The sequence below is a fragment of the Lemur catta genome, chromosome 10 (assembly GCF_020740605.2).
Source record: "Lemur catta isolate mLemCat1 chromosome 10, mLemCat1.pri, whole genome shotgun sequence".
In the NCBI taxonomy this organism is placed as follows: domain Eukaryota; kingdom Metazoa; phylum Chordata; class Mammalia; order Primates; family Lemuridae; genus Lemur; species Lemur catta.
In genome coordinates, this window is record NC_059137.1 from 21,187,678 (window position 1) to 21,210,947 (window position 23,270).

Consider the following 23,270-nt stretch of genomic DNA (forward strand, 5'->3'; position numbering starts at 1 on the left):
CATTTGCGTTTACACCTGTGTCCCTTTTCCACCATGGATCCCTTTCACATCCAGCAAGACTCACTGAGGGCCCAGCTAGCTTCAAAACCAAGCACTTTCAAACTTTGTTTTAGCAGCAGGGCCCTTTTGTCATGGGAGACCTGAAACCCCATTACGCAAAATGGAAAAAAACCCGAAGAAACTTGCAAGACTTGAAGCAGAGGTCCTAAGGCCTCTCATTCAGCTTCTGAGATGCCCTCCCCCTGGAAGATTGAGGTCGGACCTTAGTTTGAAAATCAGTGCCAAGTTGTGCTATAGGGACACCGTCCATTAACACTGTCCATTAAACTAGCCTGAACAGGAGAGTTTAGACAAGGAACAGCATAATTACAGTCATGAGAAGAAATTCTGTTGACTTATGCTTGCTAAGTTTGTTTTTTTGTTTTTATTTTCCTTTTGAGACAGGATCTGGCTGTGTTGCCCAGGCTAAAGTACAGTGGTGGCATCATAGCTCACAGCAACCTCAAACTCCTAGGCTCAAGGGATCCTCCTACCTCAGCCTCCTGAGTAGCTGGGACTACAGGTGCATACCACCACACCTGGCTAATTTTTTCTACTATTTGTAGAGATGGGGTCTCAGCATGTTGCTCTTGTTGGTCTCAAACTCCTGGCCTCAAGTAATCCTCACACCTCAGCCTCCCAACGTACTAGGATTACAGGCATGAGCCACCAGGCCTGGCACTAAATTCTTTAGATGCATATATAACCCTTAAAGCTACCTAATGGGCATAGGTGGTGTGACCTTTACTTTACCAATGAGGAAACAGATTCGGAGGTTAAGTAGCCTGCCTGAGGTCACAGCTAGCATGTGAGGGAGCCAGGGTTGCAATTTAGGCACGTCAGGCTTGACCACTAGGTTGCAAGAAAACAGGGATCCATGTCATGTGGGACAGCGCAGTGGAGAGCCTGGGAAAATAGAGAATGTGTCCTAAAGGGTGTCAATCTTGAAGGACACCCCAGTTATAGGGTTCAGCCTGGGTTAGGAAAGCACAGGGAACAAGGACTGCAGCTCAGGGTGGCAGGAGTATAGGGAATGTCGGGGGGAACAATGGGAGGTTGAAGAAGTGGGTTAGGTTTTTTTTTTTTTTTTGAGACAGAGTCTCACTCTTGCCCGGGCTAGCGTGAGTGCCGTGGCATCAGCCTAGCTCACAGCAACCTCAGACTCCTGGGCTCAAGTGATCCTCCTGCCTCAGCCTCCCAAGTAGCTGGGACTACAGGCATGCGCCACCATGCCTGGCTAATTTTTTTTATATATATATTTTTAGCTGTCCATATAATTTCTTTCTATTTTTAGTAGAGATGGGGTCTCGCTCTTGCTCAGGCTGGTCTCGAACTCCTGAGCTCAAATAATCCGCCCGCCTCGGCCTCCCAGAGTGCTAGGATTACAGGCGTGAGCCACCGCGCCCGGCCGGGTTTTTTTTTAATGACATTTTTCTTCCTGCTGGTCCTGTCTTCCCACACCTTTCTACTTGTTATTTACTAGGTTTCTCTGCCTTCCCCAGTGCCAGGGCCCTAGGACCCTCCCACCCTGGGCCATGTTGCACGTGGCAGCTGTAGGGATTTTGTGAGCACTGGAGGTGGGAAGGGCAAGCAATTCAGGCCTGCAGCCCAGAGCTGGTGTGTGTTCCCCGGAGTGGACCCTGAATTAAAGGTTGGTATCTAGGGTGGCAGTTAGGTGGGAAGAGGGATGGGGACAGCATTCCTGCAGCAGGGCCATGAGCTGGGGACTAAAGGTTGCTGTGGGGAGTTGGGTTGATGGGTTAGGGGTGGGGCATGGCATGGGGGCCTCACAGAGGACCCCTTCTGGATCTGTCTGTTGGGGCTGGCACCAAGGCTGGGCAACTCAACCGAGTGTCAGGTGGTGAGGACACCGGTGTGGTCTCAGAGCTGCAAGGGCCTCCGAGATCATCTCAACCAAAAAAGTCACCAATAGGATAGACTAGATTTGATCTGCCTAGTGTTTCAAATAAATTACTGAGCAAACAAAAATCAACAGATTTCACATAAACAGCAGGACTTTTCGACTTTTCTCGAGAGAGCTGTACTCCTGGCCATTCTGGGTCCACATTCCTGCATGGCCACAAAGGGCTAGGGCTGAGTGGTTGCTGTCCTCTAGTCTTGGACTGTTTCACCCATTACCCACGGACCCCAACCAGTCTTACTTTGTGACCTCCGCTGATTAAACAGTGATTTTCTAACTGCTCTGTGGCTCGCATCCTCTTTGGACGCAGGAGCCGAGAGTTGTAGGTAAGATTGCTTTAGAAGAGTTCCTGGATGAAAGTTGGAAGACCACTATTCACAGGGGAAAACGTGAAGGGACTTGCCTTTGGTCCCAGTAATGTCTCCAGGTTCTTTCTGCTACACCGAGCTGTCATTTCTGAGAATGCGGTGAGGGTAAGGAAGACAGGCCAACACAGGAATAGACCTAATTACCAACAAAGAGCATGGAAGAAATCGTTAAACCTTTTAAGACCTTTAATAATGTCCAGGTGCCCTAAGCCTGGCACCCTCTTACCCCTTCAGCTCCTTCTGGCTGGAAGCCCTCACCCCAGGTCTCCAGTTTATGTCAGAGGGGGCTGTCAGGTGGGAGAACTCGTCGACCGCAGGAGGATGACAGAGTTAATCCCTGTGCTTGGTGGGCACAGGCTGGAGCTCAGTGCCAGGTTTGAGACATCCCAATGGCGGTGTTGCAGTCAGGTCACCTGGAGACGTGGTCCCTTGGTCTTCCAAGGGCCGAGGCAGGACCTGGGGTAAGGCAGTAGCCCCCAGGCCAGAGCAGCCTTTCAGGTTGTCCATGTGTGCTAGAAAAAATACCTTCTCTACGTGCCATGTCATGAAAAAGATTGAGAAGCACTGAACTTAGGACATGAAGAAGCTTCAGCCACAGGCTTCTCTGCCAGAGAACCACTTCTACACGTATAAAAAAGGGGCCTGAAAGGCAGAGCCTTTCCAGAGACTACCATATCCATCCCCTCACCCACCCATCCTTCCATCCACTCACTTGCCATGTATTTATCACATGCTCACTACTCACCAGGCGCCATGCTGGATGCCAGAGACAAAGGGGTGAACAAGATACCCTCAGAGGGGCAGGTGCCTGGTGGATTTAGGAGACTGGGGCCCAGGGAGTGGCAGGTTCCACATAGATACCCAGTATTCAGAGGTTGGGCCTAGATCTGAAACAGACCCCCACCCCTCCTAAAGCTGCCCATTGGGCCTGGGTCCTGTTTCCCTTAGAAAACCACACACATCGTTTGGGAAAAGGACAGGGGATAGAAACATGGCCCGAAAGGGTGGTGGGAGGTGGACCTGGCCTTCCTGCGGCCAGAGGTCAGTGGACGATGGAAATGGTCTGGTCAGCCACAGCAAAGACTGGGAAGAGGGGCCCAGGGAAGGGTGCGTGGTGGGTGTAGAGCACTGTGCCCGAGGCTGGATCGTAGAAGAGCAGCTCCCGGGCCTGCAAGTCCAGCAGCACGCCCAGCCGAGCTGGGCACTGCAGCAGCCCCAGGGCCTCGTGCTGCCCGTTGTGCAAGAAACAGAACTGCTGGTCATAGCGAGAGAAGACCCAGGAGAAAGCATTGTGGCCCAGACGGCAGTCACTGCCAGAACCCTTGCGGGGCAGCTGGCCTGAAGCCACGCCCACCTTATAGGCACAACTGTTCTGAACATTCACCGTCCAGGCGTGGAGCCCGGCCTGGAAGGAGGTGGCAGCCAGGGCATTGGGCCAGTGGTCAAAGCGTTCTGGGCCATCTACACAGGCCTTGGACTTCTTGGCGCTGAAGGTCAGGGTCCGTCGATCGTCTGACAATTGCAGGAAGGGGCTGACGGTCCTCTCATCGATACGGATGTCCTCTGTGCCTGCCAGAAAGAATTCTTAGAGTTGCTCAGGGTCCACCCCTGCCCTAACCTGGTCCCAGCAGGTAGCAAAGGGCTTCCTTACCACTCACTGTCAGTGTGACCTCAGACAAGACATTTATTCTCTCTGAGCCTCAGTTTCCTTGTCCATAAAATGGGTATCAAAATAGGACTGAGCACAGGGTGGTTATAAGAATTAAATGACATGATACATGTAAAATGCCCAGCATGTAACAGGGGCTCAATAAACTGTAGCCATGATGCCAGTAGTTACTATTAGTCCAAGACCTTCATCTGTAAGCTCTGATAGAAATAAGGCCCAGAGAGGAGAAGCGAGTTGCCCAGGTTACACACTGAGTTGGTGGCCGGGTCATATTGAAGGCCTGGCATTGTGTTCCTACATCTAGCCCTGATCACACTGCTTTCTACTTGGTTGTATCTGTGGTCTCCAGGTGAGACTTGTTCTATCTGGAAGCTAGGACACACGAGATGCAGTTTCCAGCAAATAACTAAAATAGACTGCTGCTAAATCAGGCACTGTCTGACACCAGGATCTAGAATAGACAAGCTATAGGTAGTACCAAAATGTTAAGGATAATATGTGGAGGGAGGCTGGGTGTGGTGGCTCACGCCTGTAATCCTAGCACTCTGGGAGGCCGAGGTGGGAGGATCACTCGAGGTCAGGAGTTCGAGACCAGCCCGAGCAAGAGCAAGACCTCATCTCTACTAAAAAAAATAGAAAGAAATTATTTGGACAGCTAAAAATATATATATAAAAAATTAGCTGGGCATGGTGGCGCATGCCTGTAGTCCCAGCTACTCGGGAGGCTGAGGCAGGAGGATCGCTTGAGCCCAGGAGTCTGAGGTTGCTGTGAGCTAGGCTGATGCCACGGCACTCTAGCCCAGGCAACAGAATGAGACTCTGTCTCAAAAAAAAAAAAAAAGAAAGAAAGAAAGAAAGAAAAGAAAACACGTTCACCTCTGTGACCACAGCATGCAGCACATGGCCGGACTCACAGTTGGTCTGAGTCAATGTTTGTTAGGTGAATAAATGAAGCAAATCCAGCCAGTTTAATTCTCAGTCCATATGCTCTCCAGCTGGCTGTCAGGTATATCTTCATAAAAGAGAAACCCAAGGTTTCCAATAAATAGTACTGAGCTGCCCCAGTAGGGCAGGATGTAAAGAGGACGTGATTTAAGGGAAGAAAATTTATCCTAAATCCAACCACAGAACAGGTTGGTCTGGAAACGGGAAGGACTCGGCCCAGCTGGCCCCACTGACCAGCCTGCATCCAGCATTCCTGGTGGCTTCAGCTACCATCCCAGAAGCACTGGTCCCCAGTGTGACCCAGGAGCAAACCCCAGACAGACAGACAGACAGAAGCCCAGCTGCTCCCGATGGTGCTAGGCTCCAGCAGCTCCTAACCTGAGAGGGACCCAAGAACCGCTGTTGCCCAGAGTTGAGTCAGTAGTGGACTCCGAGTGCACTTCTCGTTAAAGTTTAACTTTTCTGACTCCTGGGGATCCAAAATGCCCTCTGCTTCTTCAGTCCTTATGCAGGAAAAAAACAGAGACACAGATTCAGGAAGGTTCTGGGAATGTATATGGATCAATATAGGGTGAGGCAGGGACACAAGCAAAATCCTCCTCCCACCAGGGTGACACCAAGATTGGCAACCAGGCCCCACACAGGGGCCCCTACAGGGGGCTTGAGCCAAGGGAGAAGGTAGGCATTTCCCCTGTGTCCCCCACCCTGCCCAGGAACCTTAATTCCGGCAAAGCAAAAGGCCAATTTGCAGGGAGGTGTGTACTTGGTGTCACTATTAGAAACTGGAGGCAGTGTGCTCTGAGGGGGAAGCGACTCTCCAGTGTCCCTCAGTAAGTTAACAGCAGAGGTGGGACTAGGACCTGGGCCTCCAGAAGACTGCCCCATGCAGCAGTCTTTCCAGTCCACCATCTTGCTCAGAAAATATCTCGCCTCCCTCCTAGACCTGTTGCAGTAGTAATGTTTCCCTTGGTTTGGGCAGAAGGTTCAGCCACTCCTCTGCTTCTAAAACGCAAACACCGGCAGGCATGGTGGCTCATGCCTGTAATCCTAGCACTCTGGGAGGCCAAGGCAGGAGGATTGTTTGAGGTCAGGAGTTCGAGACCAGCCTGAGCAAGAGCAAAACTTGGTCTCTACTAAAAATAGAAAAAATTAGCCGGGTGTCATGGCATTTGCCTGTAGTCCCAGCTACTCAGGAGGCTGAGGCAGGAGGATCGCTTGAGCCCAGGAGTTTGAGGTTGCTGTGAGCTAGGCTGACGCCACAGCACTCTAGCCCGGGCAACAGAGTGAGGCTCTGTCTCAAAAAAAATAAATAAATAAATAAAAGAAATGCAAACACTCTTGAGGGGTCACACAGGAAGGGGCCATCGGTCATCACCCCAACCACAAATTACTCATAGTAATTTGTTCCCAATAACCCTCTCTCCTCAGCTCACAGTGGGGCCTGGGTTTTGCTGCAGGGGTCATTTGGGAAGACAAGATGCCCAGGAGGGAAGAGCTGCATGAATCCAGCAGCCAGGCTCTGGGCTTGCTGTTTTCTATACAGAATCACATTAAACTTTGCTATAACCTAGGAGGTAGTGGTTAACCCATCAGACAGGAGAGAAGAAAGATTCAGAGAAAACACTCAGCTTAAAAGGGGGGCTTGGATTCAAGTCCTGCCTCCATGCAAAAATAGAGCCTGGGATAGAGCCCCGGCACCATTCAATATAATTATTTCCTTGACCATAAGTGAAATCTTAAAGGGGTATAGGACAAAGTGGGATGTATCACAGAGCTTTGCAGCCCTCTGACCTGGGTTCTGAGAAAGACCTTTCCGACTGCCTCCAATCCTGAAGACAGCCTTGGGATCAGGCAGTAGCTCTCTCCCCAGACCTCATGGCCCTGCCCATAAATGGAGGGTGGGGGACAGGGTGGGACGTGTGCCCTGACGGATGCAAGCTCTTTGCAAGACTGTCACTGACTGTCCTGGCTTAGGAGGAATGAGGTGAACAGAATCTCAGAAATGCTGGGAGCAGGTTCTGGTAACAAAGGCTCTTTGTGGTCAGGACAAGAGAGGGTCTGTTGCCATCTTCTCAAAGCACAGAGGCTCAGTCTAGAGAAGCCGAAGGAAAGAGAAGGCGATGTCTGCAGTGCTAAGCTGTCATCCCAGGGCAAATCTGAGACCAAATGTGATGCTAGAGTCTACAGAGAACCACCTGGACTAGCTACCTCAGGGTACAAAAGAGAAAACTCATGGCCCCAAAAGGGGTGGAAGTGAAATAGGGCTTGAATACAGCAGGCCCTGCAGTCTGTGCAGCAAGTTCTGTTGCCTTGTCCGGTCAGAGCTGAGCCCAGCCATGGACATGGAAACAACAGCAGAGCCAACAAAAGCACTTCTTAGGCAAATGAGTTTCCAGCCAAATGGGGCTTGACAACTTTTAAACACAGTGCTTTGAGAGTATATACCCTCAGCCTAAGGGCACAAAGAACTACACAAATCTTGAACTCTATTAGCAGGTTTGTCAAGAGCAGTGTGGGGTTAGCAATTCTCAGACGACTTTGTGTGTATTGTAGGATTGACCAAATGAATAGGTGTACTGATTTTGTTGGGAGCCAGGGTTCTCACTGTCAAAGAAAAAACATAAAAATATAGAATGGGGGAGGGCAAAGGAAAAACCCTGTGGTGTTAGACTGGAATTAGAAGGTTGTCATACAAACTCAAGCATAAAAAAGTTATACACACACACACAAACACACACACACACACACACACACACACACACACACACACACACACTTCGTAGCTCTGTCTACTCCACTGACAAGGCTTGGAAGCAATGACAATGAGTACACTTAATGCCCAGATTTTGGTTTCTAAATATCATTCTCCACAAAAAAAAAAAAAAACAAAAAACAGGACCCGTGGAGAAATAAACTGATTCCAGGGCTAGGGAAGGAAAAGAACAAGTTGAGCCTGGATGTCTTCTTGGGCCTGAGATCAAGACAGTACTCAAAGAACGATGGGGACTTATCAAAATGACACAGGATCCAGCTTGAAGGGGCTCCTATTGGCCAAATGTGGGACAGTCTGAACATCAAAATTAATAATGTAATAATAGATTATAATGCATTAAAGAAAATAAGAATCCATGAGTCTGTATTAATACTAAATAAGTAAATGAACAACCAAGCAAACAAATAAATGAATAATTCAGGCCGGAATTATCAATGCATGCTAAAACTATTGGGTGAAAGTTTGAAGGGAGACAGGATATTTTTTTTTAAATTCAAAGCAACAATGACAACAACCACCCCAAAAATCTACATATCCTTCTGTGATTATACACAAAAAAGCCTGCAAAACACACATCTATTAAAACTGATCGCTGCTGGGGTATGGGATTGGGAGGGGGTGATGGAGACTCATTTTCCATTTTAAATAGTTTTATATTGGAGGAGTTTTTTCTCTCACGCACATTTATCACTACTGAAACTTAAATATAAAAATAAATAAGAATAGACTGGTCCCTACATATAGCTCTGAAATCTCGCACAGAAGGTTTGAGAAGTTAGTTACTTTGCCTGGCAAATTGCACCCTCTTGGCCATCCTCAGGCCCTTGGCTCTCAGCCTTTCAAAACCCAGGTAGGACCTGTGAAATTCTCTTATTATTTAATAATTACAATGCAAAATTTGAATGGTAATGAAGACTTAAGTTTCACAGATGCTTTCATCAGAGAAAGGGGAGTGGGGCAGGAGAGACAGCACTCTCACAGGCATCTGGTGGGTCTGGTTCTCAGCTCCAGGCTTAGGCAAGTCCCTTCCCCAGTTTGAGCCTCAACATTCTCATCTGCAGATGGAGGTGGTCAAACGCTCCGACAGGGGCGCTCCCACAGGGAGACTGCACTTTAAAACAGTATAATGTTTAAGAAAGCCCCTTGGCAAGCCTCTGATTGATAAGTATTTCACTGCCCTTCCATGTAAGTCTAAACCAAGGACAGGAAGACCCCTGTCCATCGAGCTGGGCCCCAGGGAAGCCACTCAGCTGCCTGCCCTGTGCTTTCTCCCAGGAGCAGTGGGGCCTGAATGCAGTGGACTGGGTAGGGCCTACGAGTCTCCGTGACCACCCAAGCAAATCACAGGGCCATACTCACCACTCGAAAATCTCCTGCTCCTTCTGCTGTGAGAAAAGAAAACAAAGTCAGACTTGGCACCAGAAACCCAGCAGGTAAACATTTGAACATATTTAACTATTGTAGAGGGCTCCATGTGGACACAGACTCTACAATAAAAACTTCTACTCCTTCTTTAAGACCCATGACAAAGTTTTCTGGGTTGCTCTTGACACACACACACACACACACTCAGGTGAAGCATTCTATCCCCTGCGTCCCATGGCATCCTGGGTCCCCTCAACTCCACTTCAGGACCATCACCTATTCACCCCAACAGCAACCCCTATGAAAATGTCAGCTCCTGGAAGGCTGTGATTCTTTCTGAATCTTCTATTGTGACTGTCCCAGTGTCTGTGACAGAATGGGCTCTGTACACGGAAGCTGAGCTGTGTGACTGAGTGAATGCACAATCTAGGACAGTCATGGAAACTGCCCTACTTGAAAATGCAGCGGGGCAGCTCAGGTGCTCCACATTCTCCTTCCCTCCGCTCGGCACTTTTACTCAGATGTCACACCGTCCCCTTGACACTGGAGGCATCTGCATATCTATACAAGACACTTTCAAAGACTATGCACCAAATATTAATCAAGGTAATTCTGGGTGGTAGGATTAGAATGAGCTCTACATTTTCATATTAGAGCCCTTGTCAGCTCCTCCAAGCACAGGGGTCTCTCTGCCTGCTTCTCAACTCTCTCCACCTCCCACTTCCTTTCACATAGCTACTCTTATCTTCTGAGTCACTTCATCCAGGAAGATTTCCCTGGCCTCCTTCCCCCAGCCTGCATGGCTGGGACCCTGCCTAAATGATTTCCTCTACCATAGCACATATCCTTCCGTATCCTGACTGTCAGCTGATGTATTCCTCTCCTTCCTGAGACTGGGAGCAGCTGGCAGCTGTGGCCTGTAACTGCACCCCATAGCATAATGCTTAGCGTATAATAGGCACTCAGTAAAGACTGGTTCACTATTGAAAGAATACTGTTTTCAGTGAATACCCCAGAAATGAGTATATAATTTTACTCCCCTGACTCATGTTAAGGAAGAAATGATTCAATGATACTTGTTAAAGCACAGTAAGGAAGACTTTATTCAGGACCATTGTGATAGTTATAGGGACCACAGCAACAAGACCTTGCAGTGGGAAACAAAGACTGGGCTTAACCCCGCATACAGCGTGGGCAGGTGGGAATTTACAGCCAAGGAGCAGTGGGGGAGGCAGTGGATGGAAAGTTACTAAGAGGAAACCCCAGGGGTGAAGAAGATTCTGTCTAAACTGAACTAACAGGATTCTTGCTGAAGACAGGCCAGGGTGATGGGACATCACCTGGGGAAAGGTGGAAGACGAGGAACCTGATCAGATATCGAGAATGATCAAATATCAAGGATGGAGGGTTCTGGCTAACTGGCTTAGCAGGTTTCTCTTGCTAAAACTGGATTTTGCAAGGAAGTACACAGATGGGTCTAAGAGAAGGTTCAGAAGCTCGGCTAAAGTTTGGCCAAGCAAAGAATCTTTCTAGTACTCTAGGAGGCTGCAGTGGGATGGTCGCTTGAGGTCAGGAGTTTGAGACAAGGCTGAGCAAGAGGGAGACCCAGTCTCTATGAAAAATAGAAAAACAAATGGTCCAGACGTGGTGGTGTATGCCTGTAATCCTAGCTACTTGGGAGGCTGAGGCAGGAGGATTGCCTCAGCACATGAGTTTGAGGTTGCAGTGACCTATGATGACACTACTGCACTCTAGCTGGGGTAAGAGAGTGAGACTCTGTCTTCCAAAAAAAGAAAGAAAAGAAAAGAATCTTTGTCATTCATTCCTGCTCCAAATTCTCATTTCCACCCACATCCTTCCAATAAATATTCTTGATGCTTTCACACTTTTTGGGCGTCTGGCCAACTGGTCACGTTCTCACCCTTGCCTGACTTACAATCAGCTGGAGGTCATCCAGATGGGTGAGCATGCCCACCAGGCTGCTGCGGATGGTGTCAAGCTTCTGCAGCGCCTCAGCCCAGTGCACACGCTGCGTCAGGATACTCTGGTGGGCCCGCTCCTCTTCACCGTGCACCTGCTCCAGCAAGCGCTGCTCCTCACTCTCGCACAGACTCCTCACCAGACTCAACCGCTGGATAACCAGTTCCCTCGCTGCACTGGCCGTGGTCTGACAAGGAATAAAGTGAGGAATTGGGCCCTGGAAAAGCCCCAGTCAGGATTAAAAGGGTTTGGGCTGAGTGGGAAGGTGTGCTGAGATTGATTAGCAATGTCTGCCATGGGTGTAGTAAAGGAAGTAACCATACTCAAGCCATTTACTTTGACATCCCAGCCCTAAGACTTTCTCAGATATGGTTTGGAGTAAAGAAATTTGACATCCAGACATCCAAGCCATACTTCATGGAGCTGTGATCACAAAATGGAACAGCTGGGCTGGGCTTAGAGATCAACTAGAATCACCTGCTTATTTCACAGTTGAGAATACCAAGGCTGAGGGATCAAGGTCAGAGACTCATAGAATTGCAAGGCAGGGGGCATAAAAAGTCATTCAGGGGTGGGGAACCTGTGGTCTTGGGGCCACATATGCCCTTCTGTATCTTTGAGTGCAGGCTTCTGATTGAATCCAAATTTTACAGAACAAATCCTTTTAATATTACTGTCTAGTTGATATTTCACCATGTCTGAGGACAAAACAAAACAAAACAAAAACGCTCATTCCTTCCTAAAGCTGTTCATTTCAACTGGTTCTACGGTAGAATTTTTATCTGCCACAGAGGGAGCCTGAAATCAATTCTCAGACAATGAAGTGACTGAATGTCTTCTTCTAACTCCTGGCACAGTGCCTGGTATGCAGTAGGTACTCAAATATTGAGTGAATAAGTGAATGGGAATTTTTTTTCCTGACTTAGTCAAAAATCTCTTGGTAGTGCTCACATGGCAAGTCAGTGGCAGAGCTGAGACTAGAACTCAATGCTCTTGACTCTCGGTGCAACACTATTCCGCTACACCAGATGCCACCCCAAAGGCACCTGTTGCATAAAGCACCTGCACTTATACTCTTGCCAGACAGGTGAGAGTAGAATTGTCTCCTTCATGTCAGAAAGTCAGGGGCAGAGCACAGCTTTCCTGTGCCTTGTCCCTGAAGACCTGCTTTGCACAGTGCAGGGGGCAAAATCATCCCTGTTTTACAGAAAAAACTGAGATCCACAATTTGCCTGATAGGGAGGAAACAGTGACTAAGTGAATGGCAAGCGAACCCAGAAGGTCAGACTCCAAGTTCACAGTGCTCTCTTGAGGAAACATAACATAATGGTTAGGAAATTAAGCCTTAGAGACAGTGTCTAGACTTAAATCTTAACTGTTCCACTCACTAGCTACAGAACTTTGACCATGTTCCTTATCTTCCCCATGCCTCAGTTTTCTAATCTGTAAAATGAGTATAATATTATAGTAGTGCCTACCTCATGAGGCTACTGTGAGTATTCAATGAGTTAATACATATAAAGTAAACAGAACAAAGCCTGGCACATGCTAACTGTTCAATAATGTTCGCTATTACTCTCCTGTCTATTCCACCTTTATGCCTTCCCCACGGCGGGGTGGGGGGGGCACCTGCAGCCCGGTCTGTGCTGTGTGATCCTGAATCAAGACCTCACCCATGATGAATCATATTCTCTCTACATAAAAGACTCCAGTCAATTTAAACAAATTTCTTGAGCCATCCTCGGAAAAGGATAGCAGACAAAAGAAAAAAAACTTTCCTTTCCAAAGATATGACAGAGTAGGTACACTAAAAATACTCTCAGAAGAAAACACACAGATGCTGGAAAAATAGTCCCAGCATCCTTTTAAAAGTGTAATTGCTCTGGCAAGGAAGTAAAGAAAATCCTCTGGGGTCCAAAAATAGAAAATAAATTGAAAACCATTATAATCAATAGCTGAGGACTCAACTACCCTGGTTGGGGCTTGCAATTCACCTTAGAATTTTATTTTAAGCTCATCTAACCTATCATACAAACAATGAGAGCACAATAAAGACATCTCTAATCAAAAACAGAGTATTTCCTATGAATGAGAAGAATTTACTAACAGTTATACTTTAATTAAAATAGTGGACAAGGCCGGGTGCGGTGGCTCATGCCTGTAATCCTAGCACTCTGGGAGGCCGAGGCGGGTGGATCGCTCAAGGTCAGGAGTTCGAGACCAGCCTGAGCAAGAGTGAGACCCCGTCTCTACTAAAAATAGAAAATTAGCTGGACAACTAAAAATATATATACAAAAAATTAGCTGGGCATGGTGGCGCATGCCTGTAGTCCCAGCTACTCGGGAGGCGGAGGCAGAAGGATCGCTTAAGCCCAGGAGTTTGAGGTTGCTGTGAGCTAGGCTGACGCAACGGCACTCTAGCCCAGGCAACAGAGTGAGACTCTGCCTCAAAAAAAAAAAAAAAAAATAGTGGACAAGACCAGAAGGGTAAATTGATAAAGCATCTTACAGTGCTTGTATTATTATGGAAGAGGTCACAGATGCTTAATTCATTTTAGACATTGTTAAGTATTTATGTTTAAATTTTAGGGGTACCAACTATAGACCATAAACAGAATGTATAATTTTCAAACTAGCATAGGGAAAGAAGGGGAAGGAGTTGATTAACTCAAAAGAAGATAAGAAAGAAAGACAAAACCATAGAAAAAAACACACTATATAGAATACAAAATGAGAGCAATTAATCCAAGTATATCAGAAATCACAATAGTGATAAATGGATTAAACTCCCAAGCTAAAAGGCAAGCATTATCAGATGGGATATTTTTTAAAAAGGAAACGAAATCCAGTTACAAAACATACCTAAAACACAAAAACAGAAAAGTTAAAAGTAAAGCAAAGAAAAAGATATGTCGGGAAAATATTTGCTGGTGTAGTAATGAATAAAGAACTCAATAGACTTTAAAGCAAAAAGAATTCCCAGAGAAAAGAATGCCCAAAAAAGAATTCCTAACTTTTTAGAAAAAAAGATAATAAGAATGACTTACCAAGAATTTAGATACATAACAAATCTAAGTTGTAACATAGTGTCAAAATATAAAATCAAACCAGGCACAGTGGCTCACATCTGTAATCCCAGAACTTCTGGGGGCCAAGGCAGGAGGATTTCTTGAGGCCAGGAGTTTGAGACCATCCTGGGCAACATAGCAAAACCCAATCTCTAAAAAAAAAAAAAATTAGCTGGGTATGGTGGCACACACCTGTAGTCCCAGCTACTGGGGAGATTGAGGCAGGAGGATCACTTAAACCCAGGAGTTTGAGACCATCCTGGGCAGCATAGCAAAACCCAATCTCTAAAAAAAAAAAAAAATTAGCTGGGTGTGGTGGCACACACCTGTAGTCCCAGCTACTGGGGAGATTGAGGCAGGAGGATCACTTAAACCCAGGAGTTCGAGGCTGCAGTGAGCTATGAGTGTGCCACTGCACTCCAGCCTGGGTGACAGAATGAGACCCTGTCTCAAAAAATATATATATATATATATATGTATATATATATAAAAACAATAATTGACAGAATTATAAGGAAAAATAAACATGTCGATAGCCATAGTATGAAAATTAAAAGCCTCTTGACAGTAATCAATAAATCTAGGAGATAAAAAATTAAGTATAGGGCAGATTTGAATAAATTAATAAGCTTAATAGACATATAAGGACCCTACACAGTTTTTCAAGTGACTATGAAACATTTAACTAAATTGACCATATTTTAGGGCATGAAACAGGTCTCAACAAATTTCAATCAGTATCATATATACTATAATATAGTTAAGTTAGAAGTCAATAATAATATTAAAATTAAAAAGTAAAACATATATTTGGAGATTTAAAACATATTTCTAATAACTCAGAGTAAAAAAATAAATCATAATATGAATTTAAAAATACTAACTGAATGACAAGGAAAATACTACATATCATATTTATGGATGTCAATACCTAAAAGAAAATATATAGCTTTAAATGCTTACCCTGAGAAAAAAGAAAGACTAAAATTAATGAACTGTGTTCAACATAGAAAGTTAAAGAACAAGAATATATCAAAAAAAAAGCTAGAAGGGAAAAAATATAAAGACAAGGAAATAATTATGAAATAAAAAATAAAGATACAAAAGAGTAGATCAAAATAAAGACTAACAAAATACTCAAACCTGTGGCTACTCTGATCAAAAATAAGAACAATTTTATGCAATCTTAAATTCTTCAAATGAAAATAGAGTTCTGTTTCCCAATACATTTAATACAGCTTATATAATAATCTTGATACCAAATCTGATAAGGATCATATAAGAAATAAAACTCATAGGCTAATCTCACTCCTGAGTATAGATGCAAAAATCCTAAAACAAAAACAAAACACCCTAGCCCGGGCATGGTGGCTCATGCCTGTAATCCTAGTACTCTGGGAGGCTGAGGCGGCTGGATTGTTTGAGCTCAGGAGTTCAAGACTAGCCTGAACAAGAGTGAGACCCCCATTGCTACTTAAAAAATAGAAAGAAATTAGCTGGACAACTAAAAACATATAGAAAAAATTAGCCGGGCATGGTGGCACATGCCTGTAGTCCCAGCTACTCGGGAGGCTAAAGCAGAAGGATAGCTTAAGCCCAGGAGTTTGAGGTTGCTGTGAGCTAGGCTGATGCCACGGCACTCTAGCCCAGGCAACAGAGCAAGAGCAAGACTCTGTCTCTTAAAAAAAAAAAAAAAAAAGAATGTAGGCTTCATGAAATCAGGAATTTTTATGTTGTGTTCACTGTGGAATGCCTAGCACCCTGAACAACAGTGCCTCACATGGTAGGTGCTCAATAAGGGCTTGTTAAATAAAAAAATGGTGAAATGTCGGAAGTTTCCTCCTTAAGGTCAAGATCTGCTATACTTGCATCTATTCAACATAGTACTGTGGTCACAGCCAGTGCAGTAAGACAAGAAAATTAAAAGAATGACAGGGATGAAGGGGATGGGGGGAGGAGGAGAGGAAGAAGGAGAGGGAGGTTGGTTAAGATATCGAGAGTATCATACAAAATGAAGCAGAGATGGACACCAAATAGCTTGGACTCCTTGAGGTTCTGAGAGACCCCTGTACTATGCCAGGAAATTCCGTTTTGCTTATGCTAGTTCAACTGAGTTCTGTTTCATGCAATTAAAAGAACCTTGACTTAGGCGGTGCCAAGCCTATTCTGTATACTAGGGGGAAGGAGGGAGGGGATGTGCAGAAAAAAATTCACAGGCCCGGCCCCTGAAGGGCATACTTGAGAGTGAAGACCTTGCAGCAGCAATGAGTCCACTGAACAAAGAATCAGCAGAGGGATACAGCAGAAGTAGCACTGGCCAGGGGGTCAGAAGGTCCAGGTCATAGAACTGACTCTGCCAGGAGGTTTTGGGGCCTTGGGCAAGTCTATTAACCTCTGTAGGGTCCATTTCCCCATCTGTAAATGGGGATGTTACTGCCACCTGCTGCATACGATTGTCATAAAGAATATTCAATGTAAATTGAATAGGTTATTTTATAATTCTGGAACTGAGCAGAAAATAATTAGATGGTAGAAGAATACTACCCTTCTTGATCCTCTACTCCAAGACGCCCAAGAAAGTCATTTTCTAGCAGAGTCTTTGTGCCCAAGATGGTAATAGGAACAAGCCCACCCTGCCCAGATGATAAAATTGAGGCTCAGAAAGATGGGAAACCATCCTTCCTGGATCCACCTTTGCCCTGTGAGGTTGGGAAGGGACCCTAGACTTGTCCACATCTCTAAGGCTAGGGTCTTACTGTGGGAGGGGACCCAGAGTAGAGGGGAAGGGGAGGAATTACCACTGCTCTCTGGTTCTTCCCTGGCAGGACCTCGGCCACATATTTGGTGATGCCAGCACTCTGTAACTGCAGCCTCTCACACTGGTCCACGATCTTGTTCTGCAACACAAACAACACTCATGGGGTCTTGATCTCTGTATATGAACCATTCACTCCATTCCCGTGATTTTTTTTTCTCCTTACACTGCACCTCAGCCACTCACACCCATGGTCATGTCCCACATCTCGTCATTATCAAAACTATACCACCTCCAAAATCTTCATTTCAAGGACCCACACCCTGCCCACCATGGCCCATCCTTCTCACTCACTAATGCTAGAATTCTCATTCCAAAAATTCTTCAGCTCAGTTGGGGCCACCAACACATTAGTGTTACACTTTTCACTGTCCATGATCCCCTTCAGTGGCCTCACTTCCTTCTTTACCCTGAAATCCCATGGCCCAATATTATAATCACTTCCTGGCATGCACTCTCACCTGTCCATCATACCCAGCTCCCTGATTGTCCACGCCCACACCTGAGCAGAACATGCTACTCAGTCTGCTCTCCCTAAGTTATTCCCATTCATGAAGCAGCACCATCAACCATCCATCTGTTATCCTGACCAAAACGCCACGGGTTTCTCTCAAATCCATCCAATCCCATCAGCCCTGTCTCCAAGGTCTCTCTCTCTCTCCGCTGGCCATTTCTGGTCACTTCCACTCCAGTTATTCTACCCAGATTGCCATCATCTCTCACAGAACCCACTGTTAGAACCTCCTAACTTGGCTTCCATTCTTGACACCCCCTATGATCACCTTTTGTAAGGAAATCAAATCAGGTCATGCCCCTGTTCAATACCCTCCAATGGCTTCCCAACACACTCACAGAAAGATCGAGCATCTTACCTTAGCGAATATGGTCCTACCTAATGTGACTCTGCCTATTTCTCCAATGTCACCTCCCACCACTCTTGACACTGGCCTCCTTTCTGTTCCTTAAACACACCAAACTTGTCCTGACCTCAGGGTCTTTGCATCTGTTGTTCCTTCTGTCAGCAGTCTTTATATGTATATGTCTGTGTGTATGTGTGTATGTCTCACTCCCCCACTCTATTCATACATCACCTCCTCAGAGAAGCCTTCCCTGACCATCTGCCTCCTCACCCAATCTCTTCCTTTGCTTTATTTTCTTCCTTGCATTTATAACTCTGACTATTATGTGTTCGTTTACTCTTTTTAGTATCTGTCCTTCCACCACTGGAACAGAAGCAACATAACTTTGATGTGTTCTCTATGCCCCATTATCTCAAAGGGAGTTCCTGCACATAGGAGGCCTGAAGAAATATTTGTTGAATGAACGAACTCCCACTTCCTGCACCATAAGAGTTCAGCACTTCACAGCTCCCAGAGCTACAAGCATCATCCGTGAGAGTAGGAAAGAGTTTTAGAAATGGGGAAGCTGAGGCCCACAGAGAAGTGTTTCGCCTCAGGAGATATGGCTGAGCCCCTACTTTTCCACTCTGTTTCTCCAGGGAATAGCTGGAGACTCTCTAAGCGGCAGTCCCTCCACTATTTCTCCTAAGAGTTTTGCCTGAGTTCTATCTGCCAAAAGGCAACTCAGCTACCTCTTCCAGGAAGCCCTTGTAAATCTTTCCCCCTACAAGTGGAAATTAGTCTTATCCATCACAGATCCAAACACAAAGTCATAGAATTGAATTAACTAGGAGGAAGCTGTGATCAGCATGCACCATGGGACTGAGGGAACTGAGACTAGCTACCCGGCAGGAATCCAGAGGTAAGACACCAGTAGAACTGGGGCTGTTTCTGCTCAATTCAGTAACAGCCTTGCCCTGGGGTGAAATTTCTTTGCTGGCTGGAGGGATAGGGAAGGATTGTGCAACAGACAAAAATCCACTCTACATTAGAGAGAGGGCAAGACTCACCTCCCTTCAGGCAGAGGAGATAAATATGCTTAGGGCCTCAGGGGGGTTCAGGGAAGACTCCCTGGGCAGAGTACATTCCCAAAAAAGTGCCAGGCCTACCACCTGCCCTAGCCTTCAATCCAGCCCTGATGGCTACTTTTTAAGGTTTTCATTAAATTCTCCCCCCCATTAGCGTCACTTCCTCCCTCCAACCACTGAAGCAAAAAGGCAGTTTCCTCTTGCCTAGTTAATGCCTCTGTGGGTCCGGCCCTGAACATCAGGAACCTTAGAGGAGTCGCTGCTCTGTTCTCAGCCTCAGTTTCCTCATCTGTAAAATGTAGGTAGGACCTCCACTACGAAGCTTGGTCCGGATGGAATGAGATGACAGAGGGTTAAGTACTCTGGAATTTGCAAATTTTCTATCCATCATGCAAATTGATTATATCATGTCATCCAAGTGTATTTTCCTCATCACTATTGTTGATATCGGTAACAAAAGGACCAACTAGGAGCTTTTGAGTGTTGCTGATAACTGAACCCCTCCCAACCCTGGCACCACCTAAGCTGTGTTTATTATAGTTCAGTCTGCATAGGTGATGTCCCCAGTGAGAGCTCTCAGGCCTCACAGCAGGACTGAACTCCAGGGTGGGTATGGGAGAAACAAGCTGTTTAATCAAATTGCAAAGAAATCCCCGGGGGTCACAGCTAGTGTGGAAGAAGGGAAGAAGCCCCAGGGTGACTTGACTCTCCAACCTTAGCAGCTCAGGGGAGAGGTGGTGGCAGGAAGGTGACCGGCCAGGAGTCAAGCTGGAAGGGGAGGTGGGGAGAAACCCTAGGTGAAGGAGAACCTCCTGATACCCTCCCTGCCCCCTCCGTTTATCCAGGTGCAGCCAGCTTCAAGTACAGTCAAGGCCAGTCCAGAAGGAGAAAGAGATCACCTCACCAGGAAGCCTGAAGGGGGTAGGAGGGGAGGAGGAGGCTTTGAGTTGAGGGGCGGAGGGGCAAGGAAGAGCCAGGTTTTATGAGCGGACAGCTTCCACAGGGGCGGGAGTTGGGCACACCTGGCACTGGGGAACCGGGACAGCTGAGCCCCTTATTGCCCAGGGCCAGCCCAGCTCCCAAACGCGCAGCGGAGCGGGACGTGGGAGCAGGGAAGGGGCTGGATCCGCCACTACGTGATGGGCACCGACGGGTAAACAGCATTTTACCTATTATCCTATTTATATCTCACAACAACTCTAAAATACGCGCTATTATTATTAGCATTGTCTCCAAACTACAGATGAAGACACCGAGGCGCAGAGCGCGACGTGACTCACGGGGAGGGCGACAGGGGGTGGATTCGAACTCAGGCCAGCCTGACTCCACAGGCCACACCCTTAACCGTCTCGTCCCTCGGCCAAGGCCACCGCGGAGCCTGGGCTCCCGGGCCTGCCGTCCTGTCCGCCCGGCGGGGGGCTCCCCGCTCCCTGCCGGGCCCCGCCTGGCGCCCCCTCCGGAGCCCCCCGCCTTCCGGCGCCCACGCCCGCTCACCCGCAGCTCCTCGGCGCGCTCCCCCGCCCGGCGGATGCGGTGTCCCCGGCAGCGGCCGCCCAGCTCCGCGCAGGCGGCGCACACGGGCCGCCCCTCGGAGTCGCAGAACCAGCTCAGAGCCTGGCCGTGCTCCGGGCAGAGCGGCCCCGCCTCGGACCCCGGCCCGGGCCCCGCGCCCTCCGCGGACATGGCCGAGTGGCGGGTGTCGCGCGCTCCACCTGTCGCAGGTGGCTGCAGGGCGGGGCCTCCCTGACCCCGCCCCGGGCCGTCCCGGTGCACCCGCGCGCCCCGCCGCCGCGCTTCCTCCCACCCAGTGCGGCTCCCTCGCCTGGCCCCGCTCCACCCGCCCGCTTCAGCACTCTTTGCCAGCCTTTGCTGAATGAAGTCGCGCTGTACGGGGCTTGTTTATAACAAACAAAACCCACCAGATACTACTGTGACCGTAGGAAACTTTATTGAGCACTTACTAAGTGCAAGGCTTTTGCTGAGCGCTTCCTAAGCGTTCTATCCTGTGATCCTGACAACTGCCCTTTTTGACGGGCCGCTTTAGACCAGTAGCTTAAAGCTAAGCTCTGGTGTCAGACTGCCTGGGCTCAAATCCCACTTAGCTGCTAGCTGGCTGGGTACCCTCGGGGTCCTCAGCTGTAAAATGGGGATGAGAGTGCCCACCTCACAGAGTTGCTAATTGTCTAATAGCAGGAGGAGAGTACCATTATGAACCCCATTTTTATGGAAGTTAAGTAAGGTGCCAGGGGTCACAGTTACAAATTTGATAGCAATGAGATTGGAACTTAGGCAGTTTGACTTAAGGTTACTATGATTAATAATTTTTTCATAACATATGAGACCCTCGGAAAAACATGTGTTAGGCTTATTTCCAGAAGTATTTACATCCAAAGTTTCTGAATTTGAATGGGGTTTTAAAACTAGAATTGAAAAAAAGTAATGCATGTTTATTTTGAAGAAAATGGAACATGCAAATAAGCACGTGGAAGAAAAACTCACTCCCCATCCTGGAAAGAACAACTGCTAACACGTACCTGAGCTGTTTTAGGGATTTTTCCCATCCAGGACCTGATACATCACTCTGAGTCCAGACTGAGCCCTTTCCTAGGGACCCAATCCAGTCTGTCTGGGCATACAGGGAGAACACTGCGCCCCAGTCCCAGACTCTGTCTTTGGAGGTCTTGGCAGAGAACTCAGCCAGAGAAGGCAGGGTATTCCGATTTCATCAGAACTGCACACAGGTGGGTGCAAAACCTGAAAGAGAAACATCACATCCTGAGATTCAGAGGGGCTCAAGCACCTCTACTCTGAAGCCCCTCTGAGGAACAGCTACACAAATGGGTTAGAACCCTTCTCTTCTCAACCCCTACAGTGTTAGCCCCTGAAGGGTAAGGGCAGCTAAAAGCCCCAGAGCTTCCCAGTGCAGTACTGACTAGTGTCGTCATCCAGCGAGGGCACATTGTCACTCCAAATAGACAAATATTACACCATGTGACTAGAGAGAACATAGAGTGGAATATAGATAGAGTCAATGGTTTCATCCCAGCTATGCCACTTACAGCTAGGGGACCTTGGTCAGGTTACCTAGTCCCGCTGTCTCAGTTTCCCCATCTCTACAGTGGGGGTGCTAATAATAGTATCTACCTTAGAGGGCTTAGAGATCTTGTCTGCAAAGTGTGTAGCTTGGGTGTCTGACATACAATAGGGGATAGTAACTGTTTTTATTATATGTGTGAGGATCTGTAAATATGCTTGTAACAGGTTTCAGAATGTAAATTTCGTGAGTTTCTTTGTCAAGGGGTCTGCATCAAAAGAGAAGCTTTCCAGAGCATCCCAGTGGGAGTCATCCCAGGTGATGACTTCCTAATGGCATCTACCCTCCTCTGGGCTTGGGGATGGAAATAGGCTGCCGTAATTAGAGATTGTGTTTAGAATTTTTTTGTTCTAAAGACTGAGAGTGGGGGACTATTAAGCCCTATGGTGAAAACAAAGAAAACAGGAGGTACTTTTTTGTGTGAAGGCTAAAAAGAAAAGAGGCTGTGGGAGCAAGGGGAGGAACCAGGGGTTAAGGTCCTTGGGGAAAGCTTGGGCCCTTTCTTGGGGTGTGGCCCTGGGAGGACTGAGTCTGGAAGGCCGCAGCAGAATCCCCAGAGGTGTTTCCAGGCAGAGGGACTAGCAAATGCAAAGTGCTAAGGTGAGTAGATTTACTTTTATAAAGCTGGATGCATCTGTTCTACTGCTCACAGGCCAAGCTGGACTGGAACTAGAGAATCAACCGCTTTCCTAAACATGCATCAAGCCCTGCAGGACCCACTTCCCGGATACTCATAAACTCCCAGGCTGTGGCTCTCAACTTTATTGGACTTCAGAATCAAGAATACCGGGGGGGGGGGGGGCAAGAAGAGGGTTGTTAAACTTGCAGACTTTCCCTTAAGATTCTCATTCATTAAGTCTGGGATAGAGCCAGTGATCTGCATTTACAGCAGTCACTCCTTGATTAGGATGCATATGAGCCCTCTGACGCTTCTAGAAACACTGCCCTAGGGCAGTGGCAACTCTTTATTAGGTCGTATATCAATTCAAGGGGTGGAGAGCACCATCTAAAAAAAAAGAAAAAAAAGAAAAAAAACCCAGAAAACTTGCCCATAGTTATATATATAGTTAAACAAAATTTATGGAAGCTCATTGTTTTGGACTAAGCTCCTGCACTAGGCCCCAAGAAACCAGACCAAACTAAAATAGAGTCACTCATGCTAAAGTTCCACTTCACCAAACCAAAACCAAGTTGTTTATCTGACCTTCTGAGAAATTGTGGGTGGGGGGTGGTGTGAAGGAGAGAATAGCCAAATCCTTAAAGTATACAGATTTGGCTGGCATAATAAGGAAGTCCTCTCTGTTTT

The 23,270-nt window shown here is 47.1% G+C and overlaps 1 protein-coding gene across 2 annotated transcripts; it reads right to left on the reverse strand.

Moving 5' to 3' along the window:
• Positions 1 to 2,496: 2,496 nt before the first annotated feature.
• On the reverse strand, positions 2,497 to 21,437 carry BSPRY (B-box and SPRY domain containing). Of its 2 annotated transcripts, none has more exons than XM_045563578.1 (6): positions 21,405 to 21,437; positions 16,927 to 17,025; positions 11,017 to 11,247; positions 9,075 to 9,100; positions 5,321 to 5,445; positions 2,497 to 3,897 (listed from the first exon to the last, which is right to left on the reverse strand). In XM_045563578.1, exons 1-6 carry the CDS (start codon positions 21,429 to 21,431, stop codon positions 3,371 to 3,373), a joined length of 1,035 nt encoding a protein of 344 aa, XP_045419534.1. In that variant the 5' UTR covers positions 21,432 to 21,437; the 3' UTR covers positions 2,497 to 3,370. The 2 variants fall into 2 exon arrangements, with proteins under 2 accessions (XP_045419534.1, XP_045419533.1); XM_045563577.1 differs by lacking the exon at positions 21,405 to 21,437 and adding an exon at positions 20,365 to 20,596.
• Between the last annotated feature and the right edge of the window lie 1,833 nt (positions 21,438 to 23,270).